The sequence below is a fragment of the Maylandia zebra genome, linkage group LG4 (genome assembly GCF_041146795.1).
Source record: "Maylandia zebra isolate NMK-2024a linkage group LG4, Mzebra_GT3a, whole genome shotgun sequence".
NCBI classification, from domain to species: Eukaryota; Metazoa; Chordata; class Actinopteri; order Cichliformes; family Cichlidae; genus Maylandia; species Maylandia zebra.
In genome coordinates, this window is record NC_135170.1 from 5934829 (window position 1) to 5953951 (window position 19123).

Below are 19123 nucleotides of genomic sequence, written 5' to 3' on the forward strand. Positions count from 1 at the left end.
GTCAGGACTAAAGTTTATTTATAAACTGGTGAAAAAATTAAATAGTTTAAATTCTAAGGTGTATGGGGCATTTGATGATGTGTTCTTTTTAGCCCAACTCTCCTGTTTCATAGAAAGGTCAGTAAAAATGTTTCCTTTTCCTAGTGGTCGTCAAGCAAATATGGGTAAAGCTGATCTGGCTAAGCAAACTTTCACACTGCTTTAGACACGTAAAAATTGAGTATCATGTATGATAGTCATACTATGTTATACGATCATTACAACACAAAACGAAGTTGCTTGGCTCTTACACATTAACATATTAACCAAGTTATTGTAAGACTGTTGTGAAATTCTTGATTTTTTTATTAATTCACAGGTTCTGGTGAGAACAAACTGATAATTGAATCCAATAACCTGGTAATCCTCAACAACCTGCTGGCCAAAGTGTCGTATACCAGCACTATCTACCATATAAACACTGGAGACCTTGGTAAGAAATGATAAATGACCTACAATTTCAAATTTTGATATTTGTATGTTCTTTTGTTTATGAGCGTTAATGGCTTTCTCTTTGCTCTGAATGTAAACTTCTAACATCTTTAACATTAAATGCAGGCGGATTCAGGTAACAGTGAAAAGTGTTTTCTTAATTTACTTTTGTTTTCTCCATTTTTTCTATAGCCACATTCCAGTTTGAAAACCATGAAGCGGTGTTCCCCATTGCCATCAAACAGCCTCATATACCAGTCCTGTACGACATAGGGACAGGTAGGAGTGCGCTTTTTACCAAGATTCAGTCATGAAATGCTTATTATTTGTAAGTGCTGTTACGGATTCAAATATTGGGGATGGATACAAGAGGAAAAACCACAATAACAACACTGGTCCGGCCGGGTTGAGTCAAACGATGATTTTAATGATCACACGCGTGGGAGATGGACACCGTACGCAGACAGCATCAGATCTCAAAATAGTGGAGCATTGATCAAACTCTTATAGCCTCTAGTGGCCCCCATCTAATCATAAAAGCCTAAACATTCACATTCTTTTCTCTCACACAGCGCCTAAGCTACGACCTTGGCTCGCCGTTTATCTGCTCCTGCTGAGATGGGGCAGAAAACTCCAGCATGTTCTGTTCTCTTCTAATCAGACAAATAAGGCGATGACTTTCTGCGAACAGTATTTCTTATAACTCAGCAGTATAATGCATCATATAACAATATCATTCATTCACAATAAATCAGCAGTCTAATGTAATGCAAATCAGTTTAACAAATGCAATAGTTACCACCTTCTTCTAATTCAGGAGAATAATGCAAACTAAAACTACATAATAATTCACAATCTTTAATTAGGGGTCTAACATGGCATAAAATAATATTATAATCTCACACTCCCCCTGATGAGCTCTTTAGAATAAAGAGCTCACCTACACCCTGTAATCCAGTGTTGCCGGGTCATTTCTTCTTACCCCTTAGGTCCTTTGTCTCCCTGTTGGGCGAACCATATGTGAGATGACCTCTGTGTTTGCGCAGTTCAGATGAAAGAAAAACTATTATTCCAACAATAGCAGGTACAGATGACACTCCCCAGTTCTCCCACAGCTTTATTTGGTGCTACCTTATACCCTTCAGACGTACTCAGACTAGAACCTCTGTCCGAGGAGCTTTTAGCCTTTATTTTTATTGCTGCAGCCACCAGTGTCGTCCAGTTGGGTGATCCTCTGCTCTTCTTTCTTCAACCTCAGGGGTTAGACAACCCTTCAGTCGTTGCACAGATCAGGGGATTATTCTGCCCCGATTTCAAACAACGATCTGTGTATCCTCGGGTCCTGTGTGTCCTGTGTATCCCCCAGAAAAAGGAACAGGAACGTGTCCCCCTTTTTACCAAGAGCCTCTCGAACCTCGTTGGTCTGGTGTTCCTGGATTTCCGCCAACCCCTTCATGGTTATTGCTGTGTTTATGGGATCCATCCTTTTGAGGTGACTAGCTGGAGCCCAAAACGCCATGACACTTGAACCCATTTGGTGTCTCGGCAGTCACTGTGTCTGTCTCTGCTGCGAAGGATCCTCGTATATCTGTGACCTCGTCTGGTGTCTGTTCCTTTCTCTGTAAGAGACAGAAAACCAAAACACCTCTCTGCCTAGCTCTAATAATGTAATGTTGTTATCTACTGATCTTCTGGCGATTCAGAATTGGTTTAGAATATTCAGAATGTCCCAGGGACTTATTCTAATCATATCCTATGTGTGTGTAAGCGTGTTTGCATTATGCCCTCTGCACTCAAGGCATTTCCTACACTTTATCAGTCCGGACGAAGCTTATGACCTTCAAAAGACCGAGTGCCAACTCATTATAAGCACATTTGCAAGGTGTGTCTGAAAATTATTAAAACCACTCATTTTAACAAAAGACATCAAAAACAAATTAGCCATTTTTAATTCTAACATTTGACCCTCGTTTTCACAGAAATCATGTGTTTGCTTCCGCCTCCTGTCCCACGGTTTCCTCTCCAGTGTGGTACTCAGCTTCTCGTGAACACAGGCATTTTATCTTCTAAACGCTATTCAGTTCATTTTAATGATTAATGCTTAAACATGGAAATAATGATTTATGCTTCTCCCTGATTCTCTAAAAAAGTCCGGAAACCTCTTGGGTCACTATTAGCTTAAGCTTTACCACACCTAAATTATTAAAACACAAATGAAGTCATAAAAATGTTCATATAACCCTTGTTTGATGTTAAAACTCGACTTCCCCCCCTTTTTTTGACACATTCCCATGTGTCAAACCAACGGAGCTAGAAAATTAAAAGAAAAGGTTAGTGACTTTATATCTTAGAAAGTATCAGACTTTCTCCTACCCAGTGTCGTTGCTCCAGTCCCGTCATCCTGTGTTAGGGAATGAAATCAATTTAATTGTCATGTTAGATCTGTTCAACTCCTGGCTCCGCCCAGAGCCTGCGTCCGCAGAATTGCCAAGAAACATAACCTGTAATAATATGAACTTCACTTCAATATGAACCTGTTGACTACTTTAGACACAGCAAAGAAACATTCTCTCCTCCTCGAGGACAGGCACTGACTCCCACCTATCTCCTGGAGCCAACTGTCCCTTATTGAGACCCAATATTGCGGCTACAAGGTTTTGCAGATTGTTAAATTGATCTGTGTGTAATGCTCTGAATCAGGTATGTAATATTAAATAAATGTCGTTTAATTAACTGCCACTACTTAAAACTTAGCAAAAGATATAACTGAATAAAAGATCACAAAGAAAAGCATGATATCAGTGTTATGTAAGCGCGTGCGGCCTTCCACGCCCAAAGTCACTCCAGTCCATAGATCAGCCAAACATCGCGCTGACTGTAGTTTTTAACCCTTATTAACTTGAACACAACTCTATAATGAGCAACAAACTGCAATATGTATAAAAATGATCATGGTTACACCTGCAATGAAAGATCATATGATTATCCCGACACCTGTAAATAGAAGATTAACCTGAGGTTATAACAATCACTGGGACACAAATGTTAATGTAATGTCAATAGCTTCAAGAAATGTTTAATGCAATGCTTGTTATATGATTCTGATGTAACAATAATGCTGATGCTGAAATAACAGTAAAACACCCCCTTTTATCCCGTTTATAAACTTCACACATAAACGTTTATAATTGCCTCTTTTAAATTTTATTTCCCCCTGTTTTCTCCTCACTGACCACAGCAGGGGAATCTTAGTTTTGAATCAGCCATGAATCCAGCTCACCTGATTCATCACTGAGCCCCACCGTCACTGGCGTCTGACGGGGTGACGCTGCATACTCTTCCTTTAATGTCACTATTGTCAATCTGTTAATTAGAGTGCTTAAACATGAAGTAGACTGCGTCCACAACAAGTCAATACAGCTGTAAATGTGGCCAATTATCAATCTATTACCAATCAATAATGAAAAATAGCTTTTATTTTATGCATGCTTTTAGTCAACCACTCACCCAGAGGATCTTCAATCCCAGAAAATTCCTTCTCCTCATTTAATGAGTCCACCCTCCTTCCATGCCCTGGTAACCGGTCCATCCAGAGCCACATGATCTCAAAATATACATACAACAAGCCAAACCACACCTCGGTCACACCAACCCTTTTCCGCCCTGAAGATGTCCAACGCCATCTCAGTCTGGACCAGGGTTTTAATAGTTTTGCAATTTTCATTAGTTTTTATTTTTATTTAGTTTCGACTTCAGACTTTCAATTTTATGTCCGTTGTAATTCGTTTTTACCAATTGTTTGCTAGTTTAATCCCAGTTTCATCATATCAGTCATGCTCTTGTGCTTATCCTTGGGTATTGAGACTATTAACTCTTGCAGCACCGGGTGTTCGTAATTTTGGTTCAAGTGAATTGATAAACTTTTTGAAGGCAACTGACTCACACAGTTATGTAGATATCCCCGTCCTGTTGTCTCGGGATGCATCACGCTGCCTTGCATGGGGTTAGCTTCTGTTTTCTGGGGATGAGGGTTGAGTGTGCTCCCTTACCTTCTCAAGGTAAGCTAGGTTAGCCTTCTTGTGTGAGCTTTTCAAGTGCACTTTAAGGTTTGTGGGATTTTTCCCTTTAGAAATGTCCCTCATTTGCCCCTCAATTTGTCTCTTTCCACTACAAGACACTTGCTTTAACCAAAGCACAGTCATACTCAAAGTAATCCCAAATTGGACTCTGGCGCTTTCTCCCGACTTTTCCTGACATGATTCTGCGCGTGGACGGAGCAGCGACACAGACGACTCGACTAACGTGCTGCCACCTGCTGGCATAATGAGACAGCAAGAAAAAAATCTGGAAACTAAACTTTATCTTCACCCTTGACTACTGTATGACACGCACACATCAATGAAAACTAAACACATTTTTGCTATAAATTCAGTTAATTTTAGTTAGTTTTGTGAGCACTCATTACAGTTTTAGTTAGTTTTCCTTTTTTGTTTTTCTTTTTATTTCCGTTAATGTTTTTTCACTTCTAGTTTTCGTTATTTCGTTAGTTTTTGTTAACGATAATAACCTTGGTCTGGACTGTCAAAGGTGACTTTAACGCTGACTGTTCCGACAATCCATTTTATAACATTTCCTGGTCAGATTAGCCAATCTCTGCACACTGGAATAAACATAATCAACATGGTCAAGATTTTTCCTGCGTGTTATTTCACCATCTTATCGATTCAAATGCTCCATCCTTATGTGGTTTGCGACATTATGTTTATCCACTCTGTCTCTAAATGTTTGAAGAATTTTTCAAGTTTGGGGTCAAATTTTGAGAATTTGACCATAAGTGAAATTTATGGTGTCATCACCCCCTTCGGGGCTTACCTTTCCCAGTTTTGATGATATTCCTCCCTATTCTTTGCAAGTACCCCCTGTTGGTGGCGAGAAACTGTTGGTGTGGTCAAGCGGGTGCTGTAAAAACAAAAGCTCAGGACAGAACAGCTATCAGTCATGTGCTCACACACAAAATTAGCATATATTGAATTTCATATTGATCCTCTGAGTGTAATGGTACATTTTAATTTGAATTTATCAAAGCTAAACACAATAATTTTTCTTCATTTTGCTCTTGTTCTTGTGCAGCACCACCTCCTATCACATGCCCCTGTCGATTATATCTCTACTTTTCTAAATTATTAACTATTTCAATGAAAGGACCTAAAAGACGGGGACCAGTGTTTATCATTACATATCTCCATTTTGAATGTGACAAGCCTAACATTTCCTTGTTATCAGTAGATATTAATAGAGTTTTTTGGCTTTTTTTTTTCCTCTATAAAAGTTAATTGACTCTTAACAGTGGCCCGCTATGGTTAATAATAACATGTTCAGTCATGAGTGAAATCAAACCTTTTCTTCACTTTAGCATTTAACCTTCCCAACAATATAATGTGATATATTAATCGAAACACAGCTACTAAAACACACTTTTCTTAATGCAAACATCAGAAACTCAAAATTAGCAACCAAAGGGTTAAGTCTGCAGTTCACACTCCTGTGAAGCTACAGCCTCCCCCTTTAGTCTCTGTCATCCTTCTGTTCTTGCAAAAACTAAACAAAGCAAGACAAAACCTCCACCCTTCTTTTACAGGCTGGGTGACTTGTTTGTGGACATTTACTAATCCTAAAGTCGGCACCGTTTTTGTCTCAGTATCAAGTCAGTTAAAACTTTTAGTCGTCAGTCCTTCACAGTCCAGTCACATGCATACACCACACATTCATACCAGATATTGCTGATAGTGGAGTCTCACGCGCAACCTATTCGAGCCTCCCTCACCAGCAAGATGACGTCATCATTTTAAAAGGAAAACAGTTACTTGTTTTTTGGACTGGATTGACTCGCTGCAATCCTTTTAGGCTCAGGACTTCTCATGTGATCAATGTCCCATATAAGGGAATTTCTCCCAAGCTCATTATAATCATGGAAAAAAATACTTTGCGACTGTTTTCAGTAAGAATATTTTATAGCGCTTTAAAGTTCAGTCTCTCAGGCCTGGATTAAAGAGCTGATTTGTTAAATCAGGAGCTCACAAAATACCAAAATATCACCACCGGTGGATCACACCTCTCAGATGTTCTTATTTCAGTGCACTGTAACAAAGGCAAAAACAAACGTAACCAATAAAATACTCATATAATAACAAATACTGGGGCCTATTGCAAACATGTCCAAGCATAAAACCATCTTTCTATTTCTTAGAGAAAGAAAACAATCCAAACCTCACTGATAGAATCAACCTAGTGTCAAGCAAAACCCAAAAATCAACCAAAACTTCACCAGAAAGTTTTTCTCCCTCCCGGGACAATGTTGTGTAGGAATACAGGTACCGTAACTCCTTTTTGCACTGACAAACACATGTTGAATTGACTTAATTCAATAGTGGACACTGGTTGCACACAAATGCTTTGCTTTGGCAGAAACTTAAACAACTGAGTTAAATCAACACAACCTTTTCATATTCAGTAAACCTGTGCATTTTGTGTTCATAAAACACGATTGAAACATGTTCAGATGGAGTAAGTTGAGCTCTTGTAATATTCTAATTCTTCACAATTCTGTCATTTTATTTCAACACTATTCAGTAACTTTTATGCAAATACTACTTGGTCACTTAAATACTACATGTTGTCTTCATATTGCCTACGGTTCAACAAAGTCTAGATCCTGGTTGCCATAAAAATTGAATGGGTCTTCAACAACTACCATCCTCCTATCTTTATCCTGGTTGCACCAGGGCTGAGAAATAACCCTGAAGTGATAGGTTGCCAGGCAGGGTACACCCCGGACAGCTGACCAGTCTATCAGATAGAAACAAACAGCCGTTTACACATTCATGGATAATTTAGAATCATCAAGTAACCTAGCTCTAATAACTGCATGACTTTTCACTGTGGCAGAAAACCAGAATACCCAGAGAGAAACCACTGCAAACTAGCGAGACTGTGGACTTGCACCCAGGAGCTTCTTACTGTCAAGCAACAGCACTAACCAGCATGCCAACAATGTAGGAAACACAGGAAAGCTATGATTTCCTGTATTTGATGCAGAATTCTTTTGTTCTTGCCCTTGACAGGTTAATCCACAATAAATAGCAACAGCATGCATGTGGTGTGTGTGTCATTGTCTGCCTCTTATAACTCCAGTGATTTTCCTGTAGTTTGAAATCTTATTTCGGGTGGCTGTAGCTCAGGTGGCAGAGCAGGTCAGCCACTAATCAGAAGGTTGGTGGTTCGATCCCAGGCTGCCTCCTCGCTGCATGCCAAATATCCTTGGGCAAGATACTAACCCCGTGTTTGCCTACTGGTGGTGGTCAGAGGGCCCGGTGGCGCCAGTGTCCGGCAGCCTCGCCTCTGTCAGTGCGCCCCAGGGCAGCTGTGGCTACAATGTAGCTTGCCATCGCCAGTGTGTGAATGTGTGTGTGAATGGGTGAATGACTGAATGTAGTGTAAAGCGCTTTGGGGTCCTTAGGGACTAGAAAAGCGCTATACAAATGCAGGCCATTTACCATTTACCATTTGTGAATTCCATGAGTTCAGCAACTAACCACTCTTATTAGATTGTATCGTGTCATCTCAATGAGAACAAATTGAGTTGTTGGATTTGGTACAGATCTTTAAAGCCTGAGGCAATTGTGTTAAACACACGCGAGATGCTTACGTAAATCCAAGGGCTGGCCCCTTTTTTTTTTCTTTTTTTTTTCAGTGTGTTCCTCCTTCAATTAAATCTCACTCACAACAATGTGGTGCTCCGAAATAAAACTCACACCGTTAATTCATCATTTTCACTCTGTACCACTGCTCCTTATCAGGCTGTGTGAAGCACAGTAAACAATTCAGTGGAGGCCTTAAGCCATAAACAGACGTCAGGCACAGACATTGTTTTCATAACCAAACTGCCTTAGACCTTGTCCCCTAAATCTACACAAATGCCTTCTGGGTGACATGAACTGCATTTAACCAATAAACAATCAATGGCTTCTTGTTGTTGTAACAGATTCTGTATTTGGGGATGTTTGTGTGCAGCATTTGTTAGTAAAGCATTCTTCATTGCATCAGCGTGTGTGTCACTCTTCATTGCACAAGCGTGTGCATGTGTGTGTGTGTGTGGATCACTTCTCAGTGAATTGAATCAGCATTTCGATTTGTGTGCGTGTGTGTGTCATTTCTCACTCAATCAACGAGTGCAGATGTGTTCATATGTGTGTTTCTCTTCATTCTGAGTCAGTGCATGTAGATGTGTGTGTTTGTGTGTTTGTGTTCATCACTTTCCTGTTCTGGTGTTCTGGGTAAACCACGGCCTGAGGTGTGCCCTGGGGTCCTGCCCTCCTCCTTTTCAGTCCGTTTGCATCCGTTGGTGCTGCTGCTCAAAGTTCTATCCATACTGGTTCTGGCCCCAATTGAGGCAGTCCTTTTCTCCAGTGTCCTGCATCTTCTCCTTGTTCCGCTCCTCCTTAACTTGACCCTTTTGCTTCTGTAGCTCCTTCAGGGTTTGCTCCTGCTGTTGGAGCTTCTCGTCAGGTTTGGCGACCTCCTGCTCCAGCAAGCTCCGGCCTGATTTCAAGTCCTGCGTCTGGGACTCCAAGCCTGACTGATGGGTTCGATTAGCAGCCAGCTCCTCCTGAGCCATGCTCAGTTTCTGCTCTGATGCCTTGAGCTCTTACTGAGGGCAGAAACCTCAGAGTCTTTTCCATACACGTCAGATTGAAGTTTATTGATGTTTTCCTTGCTTTGCTCCACGGCCTTCTACAGCTCTGCTGTTCGGCTCTTCTCAGAGGTCAGCTCCTGGCCGAGCCCCGACACCTGTGCCTTCAGCTTATTTTCTTCTGGTGCTTTTGTCCATTCTGAGGTGCCTCCTGACCTCAGTTACTCCTCCTGTCTCTGGCACGCCCTTTTTGCTGCCCGATCATCCGTGTTGGTTCGTCACTGTCCTGCACAGTTTTAATGCAGAGTTGTTAAGGTCAGCATTGTCTTGCTCGGCCTCACTTTTCCTCCGGGCTTAATGGGCGTCTCGTCACAGCTCTGTCAGCTGAAGCTGTCCGGAAATCTCCCCCGTGTAGTGAAACGGGCCTTGGATTTAATGCTCTCCGTCTCCGCTGCATGAGATCGTTTTCCTGCAGCACTGTTGACGTTTTCAGGTTGTTGTTGTGGGTCCAGCTGCTGTAGCATTTGGTCAGGGTCACATCAAAGATGGTAGAGGAGAGAGCAAAGATGGTAGAGGGGGAGAGCAGGAGTCCAGGTCAGCCTCGGCTTTCCGGGCCGACAAAGCAGCCTGTAATCAAGCATAAAGAGAAAAAACAAAACAAAAACAAAACATTTTGTTTCCCAAATTTTGATTTCCCACCTTAAATAACAGCACTCCATGTCTTCAGCCAGGAGTCAGAGCCTGCTTGTGAGATTCAGGGACACATGGTGCCAATAACAATTCAGCCAAAAACTTGCCTGAAAATTTCCAGTGATGGTAACCGATAACTGGAGGAGAAGATGTCCTTTAAGCTTCTTTTACGGGTGGGGACAAAGTGAGGTCAAGCTGTAATTTTGAGCCAAAGCTTGGTCTGTCTGTCGTCCCAATTCTGTTTATGCTTTTGCCGCTGTACTCAGTCAAAGTCAAAGTCAAAGTCAACTTTATTTGTCAATTCTACCACATGTACAGGACATACAGAGAATAGAAATTTCGTTACTCTCAAACCCTAGATGAAATAGCAAAAGAACATTTAAATATAAGAGAGTGATTAAAAAATGCAAGTAAAATAATTAAAAAGTAAAAATTTAAATAAATACAATGCGATTATACCAAGAAAGCTATACAATATACAATATTCAAGTAAGGGTAAATGACATTGAGTGTAAACCGAGTAGTGCAAATAGGCAAATAGTGCAAAAGGAGATTTAGTAATGTACGGTAAGAGATAGTGTAACAACAAAGTCTTATGAGGTAATGGCAGTCCAATGCTCCACAAGGTGACTGGTAACTGGTGCAGGCCAGTGAGTGAGTCAGAGAGTGTGTGTGTGTGTGTGTGTGTGTATGTGACAGAGTTCAGTGAGACCATGGAGGAGAAGAGGGGAGAGGGGGCAGAATCGGGAGGGAGTTAAGCTTCCTGACAGCCTGATGGATGAAGCTGTCCTTCAGCCTGCTGGTCCTGGCCTGGAGACTCCGCAGTCTCCTCCCCGACGGCAGCAGCTTGAAGAAGCTTTGCATTGGGTGCGTGGGATCAGCCGCTATGCAAAGTGCTTTTTTAGTGAGACGGGTCCTGTAAATGTCCTGGAGGGAGGGGAGAGAGACACCAATGATCCTCTCTGCAGCCCTCACTATGCATTGGAGGGTTCTATGACAGGACGCATTGCAGGTTCCAAACCACACAGTGATGCAGCTCGACAGGATGCTCTCAATGGTGCCTCTGTAGAAAGTGTGCATGATGGGGGCTGGTGCTCCTGCTCTTCTTAGTTTGCGGAGAAAGAAGAGACGCTGCTGTGATTTCTTGGCCAGTGCTGTGGTGTTGTACGACCAGGAGAGATCCTCTGTGATGTGCACACCCAAGAACTTGGTGCTGCTCACTCTCTCCACAGACGCTCCGTCAATGGTCAGAGGAGCATGTTGGGTGTGCATTCTCCTGAAGTCAAAACCAACTGTACAGAAAGTTGGTTTTGACCCTAAGCTACAGCGAGTAGCACATTCAGGTAGGACCGTCCAAACCTCCAACTTCCACCCCAATACCACCGGACGAGCCCCCAAACTGTTACGGATTCAAATATTGGGGATGGATACAAGAGGAAAAACCACAATAACAACACTGGTCCGGCCGGGTTGAGTCAAACGATGATTTTAATGATCACACGCGTGGGAGATGGACACCGTACGCAGACAGCATCAGATCTCAAAATAGTGGAGCATTGATCAAACTCTTATAGCCTCTAGTGGCCCCCACCTAATCATAAAAGCCTAAACATTCACATGCCTTCTCTCACACAGCGCCTAAGCTACGACCTTGGCTCCCTGTTTATCTGCTCCTGCTGAGATGGGGCAGAAAACTCCAGCATGTTCTGTTCTCTTCTAATCAGACAAATAAGGCGATGACTTTCTGCGAACAGTATTTCTTATAACTCAGCAGTATAATGCATCATAAAACAATATCATTCATTCACAATAAATCAGCAGTCTAATGTAATGCAAATCAGTTTAACAAACGCAATAGTTATCACCTTCTTCTAATTCAGGAGAATAATGCAAACTAAAACTACATAATAATTCACAATCTTTAATTAGGGGTCCAACATGGCATAAAATAATATTATAATCCCACAGTACCAGATACAGCCTGCTCTAGGTGTGTAGGCAGGTAAAACTTATGACTGAAATCTTACAGAGAGAAGAGGAAAGATCAGTGTGTATCCTTTTCTTCTGACCTTTTTCTGTTCTGCTGTTTAATTTTTCTATTGACTGAAGAAAAGTGAAAATAATTTGCTTTCTTTTGCCTTTTAGACATTAGTTCTCAAGTCACCATCACCACAAAGACTTTCCTGCGCTACAGAGAACTGAAGGTGTTGTTGGACAGCATCCGAAAATTCTACAACAACATAAAAGTGATTATTGCAGATGACAGCTTAGAACCAGAGCCAATTCACAGAGAAAACATCTTACATTACATCATGCCTCCAGCACCCTTCTGGCCACACTTGTATCCGCTTACGAACCGGTTTGGTGACTTTAACGAGCGGTCTGTAAGCAGGCATTAGCATGACAGTGATATGGTCTGAGGCGCCGAGGTGGGGGAGGGGAAAAGCTTTGTAAGCTCCTCTCTGGGTGGTGTAAACAAAGTCCAGTGTGTTATTTCCCCTTGTTGGAAAGTCTATGTGTTGTTGTATTTTTGGAAACACGCACTTTAAGTCTGCATGATTGAAATCCCCAGCCAGGATGAGAAAAGCATCAGGATGGGCTGTCTGCTGCTCACTGATGTGCTGGTACAGTTCATTCAGTGCCTCACTCCTGTTGTTGACATTGGAGGAGGGAGGGATATACACAGCGCACAGTAGTATGGCTGTATATTCCCTCGGTAGATAGAATGGCCGGCACTTAATAACCATGAACTCCAGCACTGGTGAGCAGTGTTTGCAGACCGCAACAGCATCGCGGCACCAGGCATCATTGATGCAAACACAAAGTCCTCCCCCGCGGGTCTTACCTCCCGCGACGATGACTCTGTCAGCACGGTAGCATGTTAGCTGGTCGAGCTGAATGGCGCGGTCCGGGACACTGTCGCTGAGCCATGTTTCCGTGAACACAAAAGCACAGCAGTCCTTTACATTCCTTTGAGATGAACGTAGCAGTCGGATGTCGTCCAGTTTATTTTCTAGCGAGCGTACGTTGGCCAGAACGATAGAGGGGATGGCGGGTTTGTGTGGGCTAGCCGCTAGCCTAGCTCGGATGCCACCGCGCTTACCCCTCTTCTGCTTCCTCTCACACCGCTTGAGGCGCATCCATTGTGGGCGAAGTGCAGGAGTGGAGGTCGGTGATTGAGTAGGCCTTCGGAGCAGACCCAGATCTTTCAGCTTCTCGATGTCCACAGAGTTTAACTTAAAAAGTTTGTTTCTGCCGATGTCGAGAAGAAGTGTTCGGGCATATCCTTGCTTGCACACAGATAGACGTGACAATGACTTACAAAAACACTGCAACTTACAGGACGAAAAACACGAAAAAGTAGTTTGTTTGGAAGAGAGAGAAGCCGCTGCGTGTGCACGCACCGCCATCGTTTCCAGGTTGAGAGAAATCCACCTGTATTAACACACTAAAACATTCACTTAGTATTTCTTTTCTGAAAACATCCATTCGCTTCATCTGCCTAGATTTTACTATCTCTCTCCCTTGGTGCATACTTTACACAGTCAGGCAGTTGCCTTTTATGGGCATGCAAAGTTCCTGTCACACACACTGCTTCATATGACACACACAGCTACTCCACCCAGCAGCTGCAAAGCCGTCTTCATGTCCTCTCTCCACACTCTCAGCCACAATCCTCCGTCCTCAATATGAATGTATAAAACCAGTCATAATTATCCCTAGAAACACACCCTCAAGAAAATTCGTTGTATTTACTCATCTATTCGTACTCACTGTGACCAATGCAATTCATGTAAAGAAGATCCTCTATAGGTGAAATTTCAATTCAGCACGACCCTGAAATAAGCATGCCTTTTATCTAAGTAAAATGAAATTACTACACCACCACCAGTGCTGAAATTCGTGCTTGATCACACCCTATATTATGATAAAACTAAAAGTAAATCAAATGTAACTGCTTATATTATTGAGCTGAACCAAGAGTCACTTAAAAATCTTATAAATCCTGCTTCACACCACAAAACTGAAACAAATCACAGCTGTATTTATCACTCAATCTTACTCTGCCGACTGAAGTGCCGGTCTAGATCATGCACGATTTGTCTCTTCTATATCAAAACCCAGCCAAACATCAAACATTCAGCGTAGTCATTCAAAACTTTATTTGTAATATTATAATCAGCAAAATCAGCGTTTTAATTACAGGCATGTATCATTGTTTGCAAATCATAATTATAAAACTCAAAAACACGCTAAACAGGAAGCAAAAGTCCTCTGTGCGCTTCACAGCAGCCACCTCATTTGCATGTTCACACACCGTCTAAAAATAGCTCGCAGCGCTGCAGCTGCACGTCACACACAGTCTCACACACAGTCTCACACACAGCTCTGTTATTTTATATTACAAAGACGTCTTATATTTACAATCACTCTCAGGCCTGACAGCTTTAGCGCCTACACAATTTCGACAAATTTAAGTTAACGGTCCAACCGAAAAAGTCCAACTTTTTTGTGATCAATTAACCAGTATCTGTCCAACAGTCTCTGGCCTTGTCTCTAAAGTCCCTTACTCAATTTAAAAGTGTCCAGCACCCAAGATCCAACCTTTGCTGCCCAAAAAAGCGCACATACTCATACCAAACGGTAAAGAGACTCTAACTCCTAGCTTATTCCAGGATGCCCTGTACCCCACAGTCAAGCCAAACTGAACTAACCCTGTTCGCCGACAGGTCAAGGTCGCGCGTTCCTCGGCCAGGAGGGAGCGTAACCTCCGGGCTATGCGCTTCTCAGCAGTCCAACTGCCGTTCTTGAAAAATGTATAATACTTTGAAACAACAGTCAACACCCCAAAACAAGACTATGACTGACGCAGGTCCAACCTTAAAACCAACAGGGACTCTAACCCACAAAATGACCAATTCCCTATCAAACTAAATTCACTCAGCAGTCCAACTGCTTTAACTTCAATCAGCAGTCCAACTGCTTTAAATACTCAGTACTGTCACTTTCCAGTAATTTCAGTGAGTAGACTTTAATTTTATCATGTCCAATTTGGCACACTTTGGAAATAGATTCAACAGGTAGTGCCTTACCTTTGTATAAGCCGGCTTATGCCCACTCACGTCAGACCACTGGCTTGTGCCTGTCCGTTCGACAACCTCGGACCGTCCAAACCTCCAACTTCCACCCCAATACCACCGGACGAGCCCCCAAACTGTTACGGATTCAAATATTGGGGATGGATACAAGAGGAAAAACCACAATAACAACACTGGTCCGGCCGGGTTGAGTCAAACGATGATTTTAATGATCACACGCGTGGGAGATGGACACCGTACGCAGACAGCATCAGATCTCAAAATAGTGGAGCATTGATCAAACTCTTATAGCCTCTAGTGGCCCCCACCTAATCATAAAAGCCTAAACATTCACATGCCTTCTCTCACACAGCGCCTAAGCTACGACCTTGGCTCCCTGTTTATCTGCTCCTGCTGAGATGGGGCAGAAAACTCCAGCATGTTCTGTTCTCTTCTAATCAGACAAATAAGGCGATGACTTTCTGCGAACAGTATTTCTTATAACTCAGCAGTATAATGCATCATAAAACAATATCATTCATTCACAATAAATCAGCAGTCTAATGTAATGCAAATCAGTTTAACAAATGCAATAGTTATCACCTTCTTCTAATTCAGGAGAATAATGCAAACTAAAACTACATAATAATTCACAATCTTTAATTAGGGGTCTAACATGGCATAAAATAATATTATAATCCCACAGTACCAGATACAGCCTGCTCTAGGTGTGTAGGCAGGTAAAACTTATGACTGAAATCTTACAGAGAGAAGAGGAAAGATCAGTGTGTATCCTTTTCTTCTGACCTTTTTCTGTTCTGCTGTTTAATTTTTCTATTGACTGAAGAAAAGTGAAAATAATTTGCTTTCTTTTGCCTTTTAGACATTAGTTCTCAAGTCACCATCACCACAAAGACTTTCCTGCGCTACAGAGAACTGAAGGTGTTGTTGGACAGCATCCGAAAATTCTACAACAACATAAAAGTGATTATTGCAGATGACAGCTTAGAACCAGAGCCAATTCACAGAGAAAACATCTTATATTACATCATGCCTCCAGCACAGGTATGTGTGGTAGATCCAAGAATTGGAACCACAGTTGTGTTTACTAAATATGCAATGTTGGTACAAACTGTCAGTTTGAATTTTCTACAAAACCAGATAAATCTCAGATATAATTCAGATTCTTGTATGTATGAATTTAAAATAAGTCTGACCTATGGTGGAACGGTTCACAGCCGAGAGTGAAGCGGTGGGAATGAGCACCTCCAAATCTGAGACCATGATCCTCAGCAGGAAAAGGGCGGAGTGCCACTCCGCTTACGCTGTACTGGTCTGTTGTGGTGAAGGGTGAGCTGAGTGTAGAAGCGAAGCTTTCAATTTACCAGTCGATCTAAATCCCTACCCTCACCTATGGTCGCGAGCAGTGGGTAGTGAGTAAAAGAATGAGAAATAGGCTTCCTCCGAAGGGTGGCTTGCCTCTCCCTGAGATAGAGTAAGGAGTTCAGCCATCCGGGAGGGGCTCAGAGTAGAGTAGGGCTCCTTCACATGGAGGAGGTGGCTGGGGAGAGGGAGGCTTGGGCTGCTTCTTTCGTGACACAGCCCCGGATAAGCAGAAGAAGGTGGATGGATGAAATTTGTTTTTTGCTAATAAAACAAAAAACAGTGTTGCTTTACAATGACTTTTATTGTATTGATCACTTGAGAGCACCATTACACCACAGTGTAAAAGATTAAAATGTTAAGATTAAGATGTGAAAGATGTTTCCTTCCTCAGGGCTGGTTTGCAGGCAGAAATCTGGCTGTTTCCCAGGTAACCACCAAGTACTTCCTGTGGGTGGATGATGATTTTGTGTTTACAGAGAAGACAAAGATAGAGAAGCTTGTGGAGGTCATGGAGGCGAACCCTGAACTGGATGTGGTGAGAATGAAATAGCTCACATAAAGCATTTGCAGTTTATTTAAAATAATTTGAATAGAACATTAAAATGTAAATATAATACACCCATAAAATACACATGTTAGACTGATGTAATCCTTTTTTCCTTTATTACATCTGATCTAGTTAGGCCTTTTGGACCATGTAGCATGCCAACGTTTGGGGTCTTAACTTCACAATAACTTGCATGGAGCAGATCCTTTATAATCAATGAAGACAAAGGTTATTCTAGATTTTTGGGTTTACTGTAACATCTATTATTAACAAAGATCAGATGAGCAGTTATGACCACGCACAATAAAGTAAAGTTGGTGGAACCAGCTTCTGGACAGATGCATAGGTTACCTGAAAGACTAGTCTCATTTCTAGATTTGATTTTCAAAAACAAGCATGACAAGTAGTGTCTACCTGAACATCGACTGAACAATATTGGAGCTTGCAGTGAAACACTAGCCATTTTGTAACAAGATGTTGTGTTTCTTTATTTGTATTAGGTTGGTGGGGCTGTAGAAGAGAACCAGTTTTATTTTACTCTTATATATGAGGAAGGAAAGGAAAATGAAGGTGGTTGCCTATACAGAAAGTCTCAGGGGAAATTCCACTCACTTCCTGGCTACCCACAATGCTTTTTGACTAATGGAGTAGTCAACTTCTTCCTGGCTCGTACAGATGCTGTACAGAAAGTTGGTTTTGACCCTAAGCTACAGCGAGTAGCACATTCAGGTAGGTCCAGATCTCAAAGAAGTTTATATTACAAATGACAGCAAGAGCATTTTGTGTTAAATATTAAATTCCAATTTCTAACTCTAGAGTTTTTTATGGATGGTCTGGGCTCTTTGCTGGTTGCATCATGTAGTCACGTATCCATTGGTCATCAACCCAAAACAGCCAACAGCCAAAGTTCTATATACGACAAATATAGACACCCGGGAGAAAATGATGAAGAATTCAAACTGCAGCTTCACTTTTACAAAAACAACCTTAAGTGCATTACATATGGATAGAAGATTCATTCAAAGAACATCAGTGTCACTTGTAATGTCATATTGTTTTGTCATGGTCCCAGGGTTATCTGAGTTTAGGATTCTCAGTGAATATAGCCGAGTTTGGCTCTCTGTTTGGATTTTATTCATCAAGATTTTTTTTCTTTATTATTCCTATAGAGATTAATATCTTGTGATGTTGGTGACACTGAATTCTGTTTTTACTTATTTTCTTTTGCTGTTTTGTCATCCTGTGTTTTCACTCATGTTTTCATTGTAAATCTAATACACTGAACTTTAAAACGTTATATATCTTCACAGAAGTACAAAACACGCTAAAATCTAATAGATGTTGTGAGTCATTTATCTATGCCACCTATGTTTATATTTAATAAAACCAAAGAAATAAATATACATACTGTACAAGAATGAACAGTGTCGTAACAGTAATAGTTCCTTAAAATTTATACTTATGATAGTTTACACAGATGTAATCAGATGCCATAATTTCCCTTCTAACCACATGTTTGAATCCTGGTGTAAATGGGCTAAAGAGTTCACTTTTATAGAAGCAATGTTTACTGAGAGGGGGGTGGTTGTCAGTGAGCTTTAGATGCTGGTTTGTTGAATGAGTTCAGTTGGTTTTTTGTTCAGTCTTTTACAGACAACCCACTAGTCTGAGATGCATAGGTCAAAGATTTATCCAAACAGGTGTGTATCTTGACCTCACACAGACATCTGAGTGCCCTATAAAAAGCTTTTGGACCCATCTATTATTTGTTAAGCAGAAAGAAAAACCCTAACTCACATGTCATGTATTGTTATGAGTTATGTAATATGTTTTTTTTAATAACAATTTAAAGATATGTGGTACAAAAGGCTCAAACAGGTTAAGTTCATTTCAGTGCACGTTTCAGAAACATATTTGAACTGCTTCCCTCTGTTGGCTCTTGTGCTTTGTGTTTATTTTTACTTCATTTAGCTTGTTTCCATTGATTTGTTGCACCTGTTTGGGTTTTTTTACGCATGTGTTCCCCACTACCCAAATAAACGTGTGTGTATTTACTGCCTCGGTTTTCTCTTTGCCTTTCTGTCTCAGCACCTGTTATTCTTACTCAACACCTGTTTCTATTCATGGACTTTGTCTTCTGCAGCCTTTGTGGACATCCTCAAAGCTGAAGTACAGGTTTTTCTTTGGGTCCACATTATCCCCACCCCGTGACAGTTATCACTTAACTCTGCAGCTTTGCTCTGATTACCAGAGTTTCATATT

The 19123-nt window shown here is 41.5% G+C and overlaps 1 protein-coding gene across 5 annotated transcripts in view; it reads left to right on the forward strand.

The window, feature by feature from the left end:
• Nucleotides 1-18918, forward strand: part of LOC101476126 (beta-1,4 N-acetylgalactosaminyltransferase 2) — a 30107-nt gene extending 11189 nt beyond the window's left edge. For all 5 annotated transcript variants that reach the window (XM_076882905.1, XM_076882904.1, XM_076882908.1 and 2 more), the window contains exons 7-12: nucleotides 359-472; nucleotides 664-750; nucleotides 11996-12174; nucleotides 16703-16849; nucleotides 17362-17590; nucleotides 17678-18918. In XM_076882905.1, coding sequence (XP_076739020.1) covers nucleotides 359-472; nucleotides 664-750; nucleotides 11996-12174; nucleotides 16703-16849; nucleotides 17362-17590; nucleotides 17678-17871 — 950 coding nt within the window. In that variant the 3' untranslated portion in view covers nucleotides 17872-18918. The remainder of the gene's footprint in view (nucleotides 1-358; nucleotides 473-663; nucleotides 751-11995; nucleotides 12175-16702; nucleotides 16850-17361; nucleotides 17591-17677) is intronic.
• The last annotated feature ends 205 nt before the right edge of the window (nucleotides 18919-19123 follow it).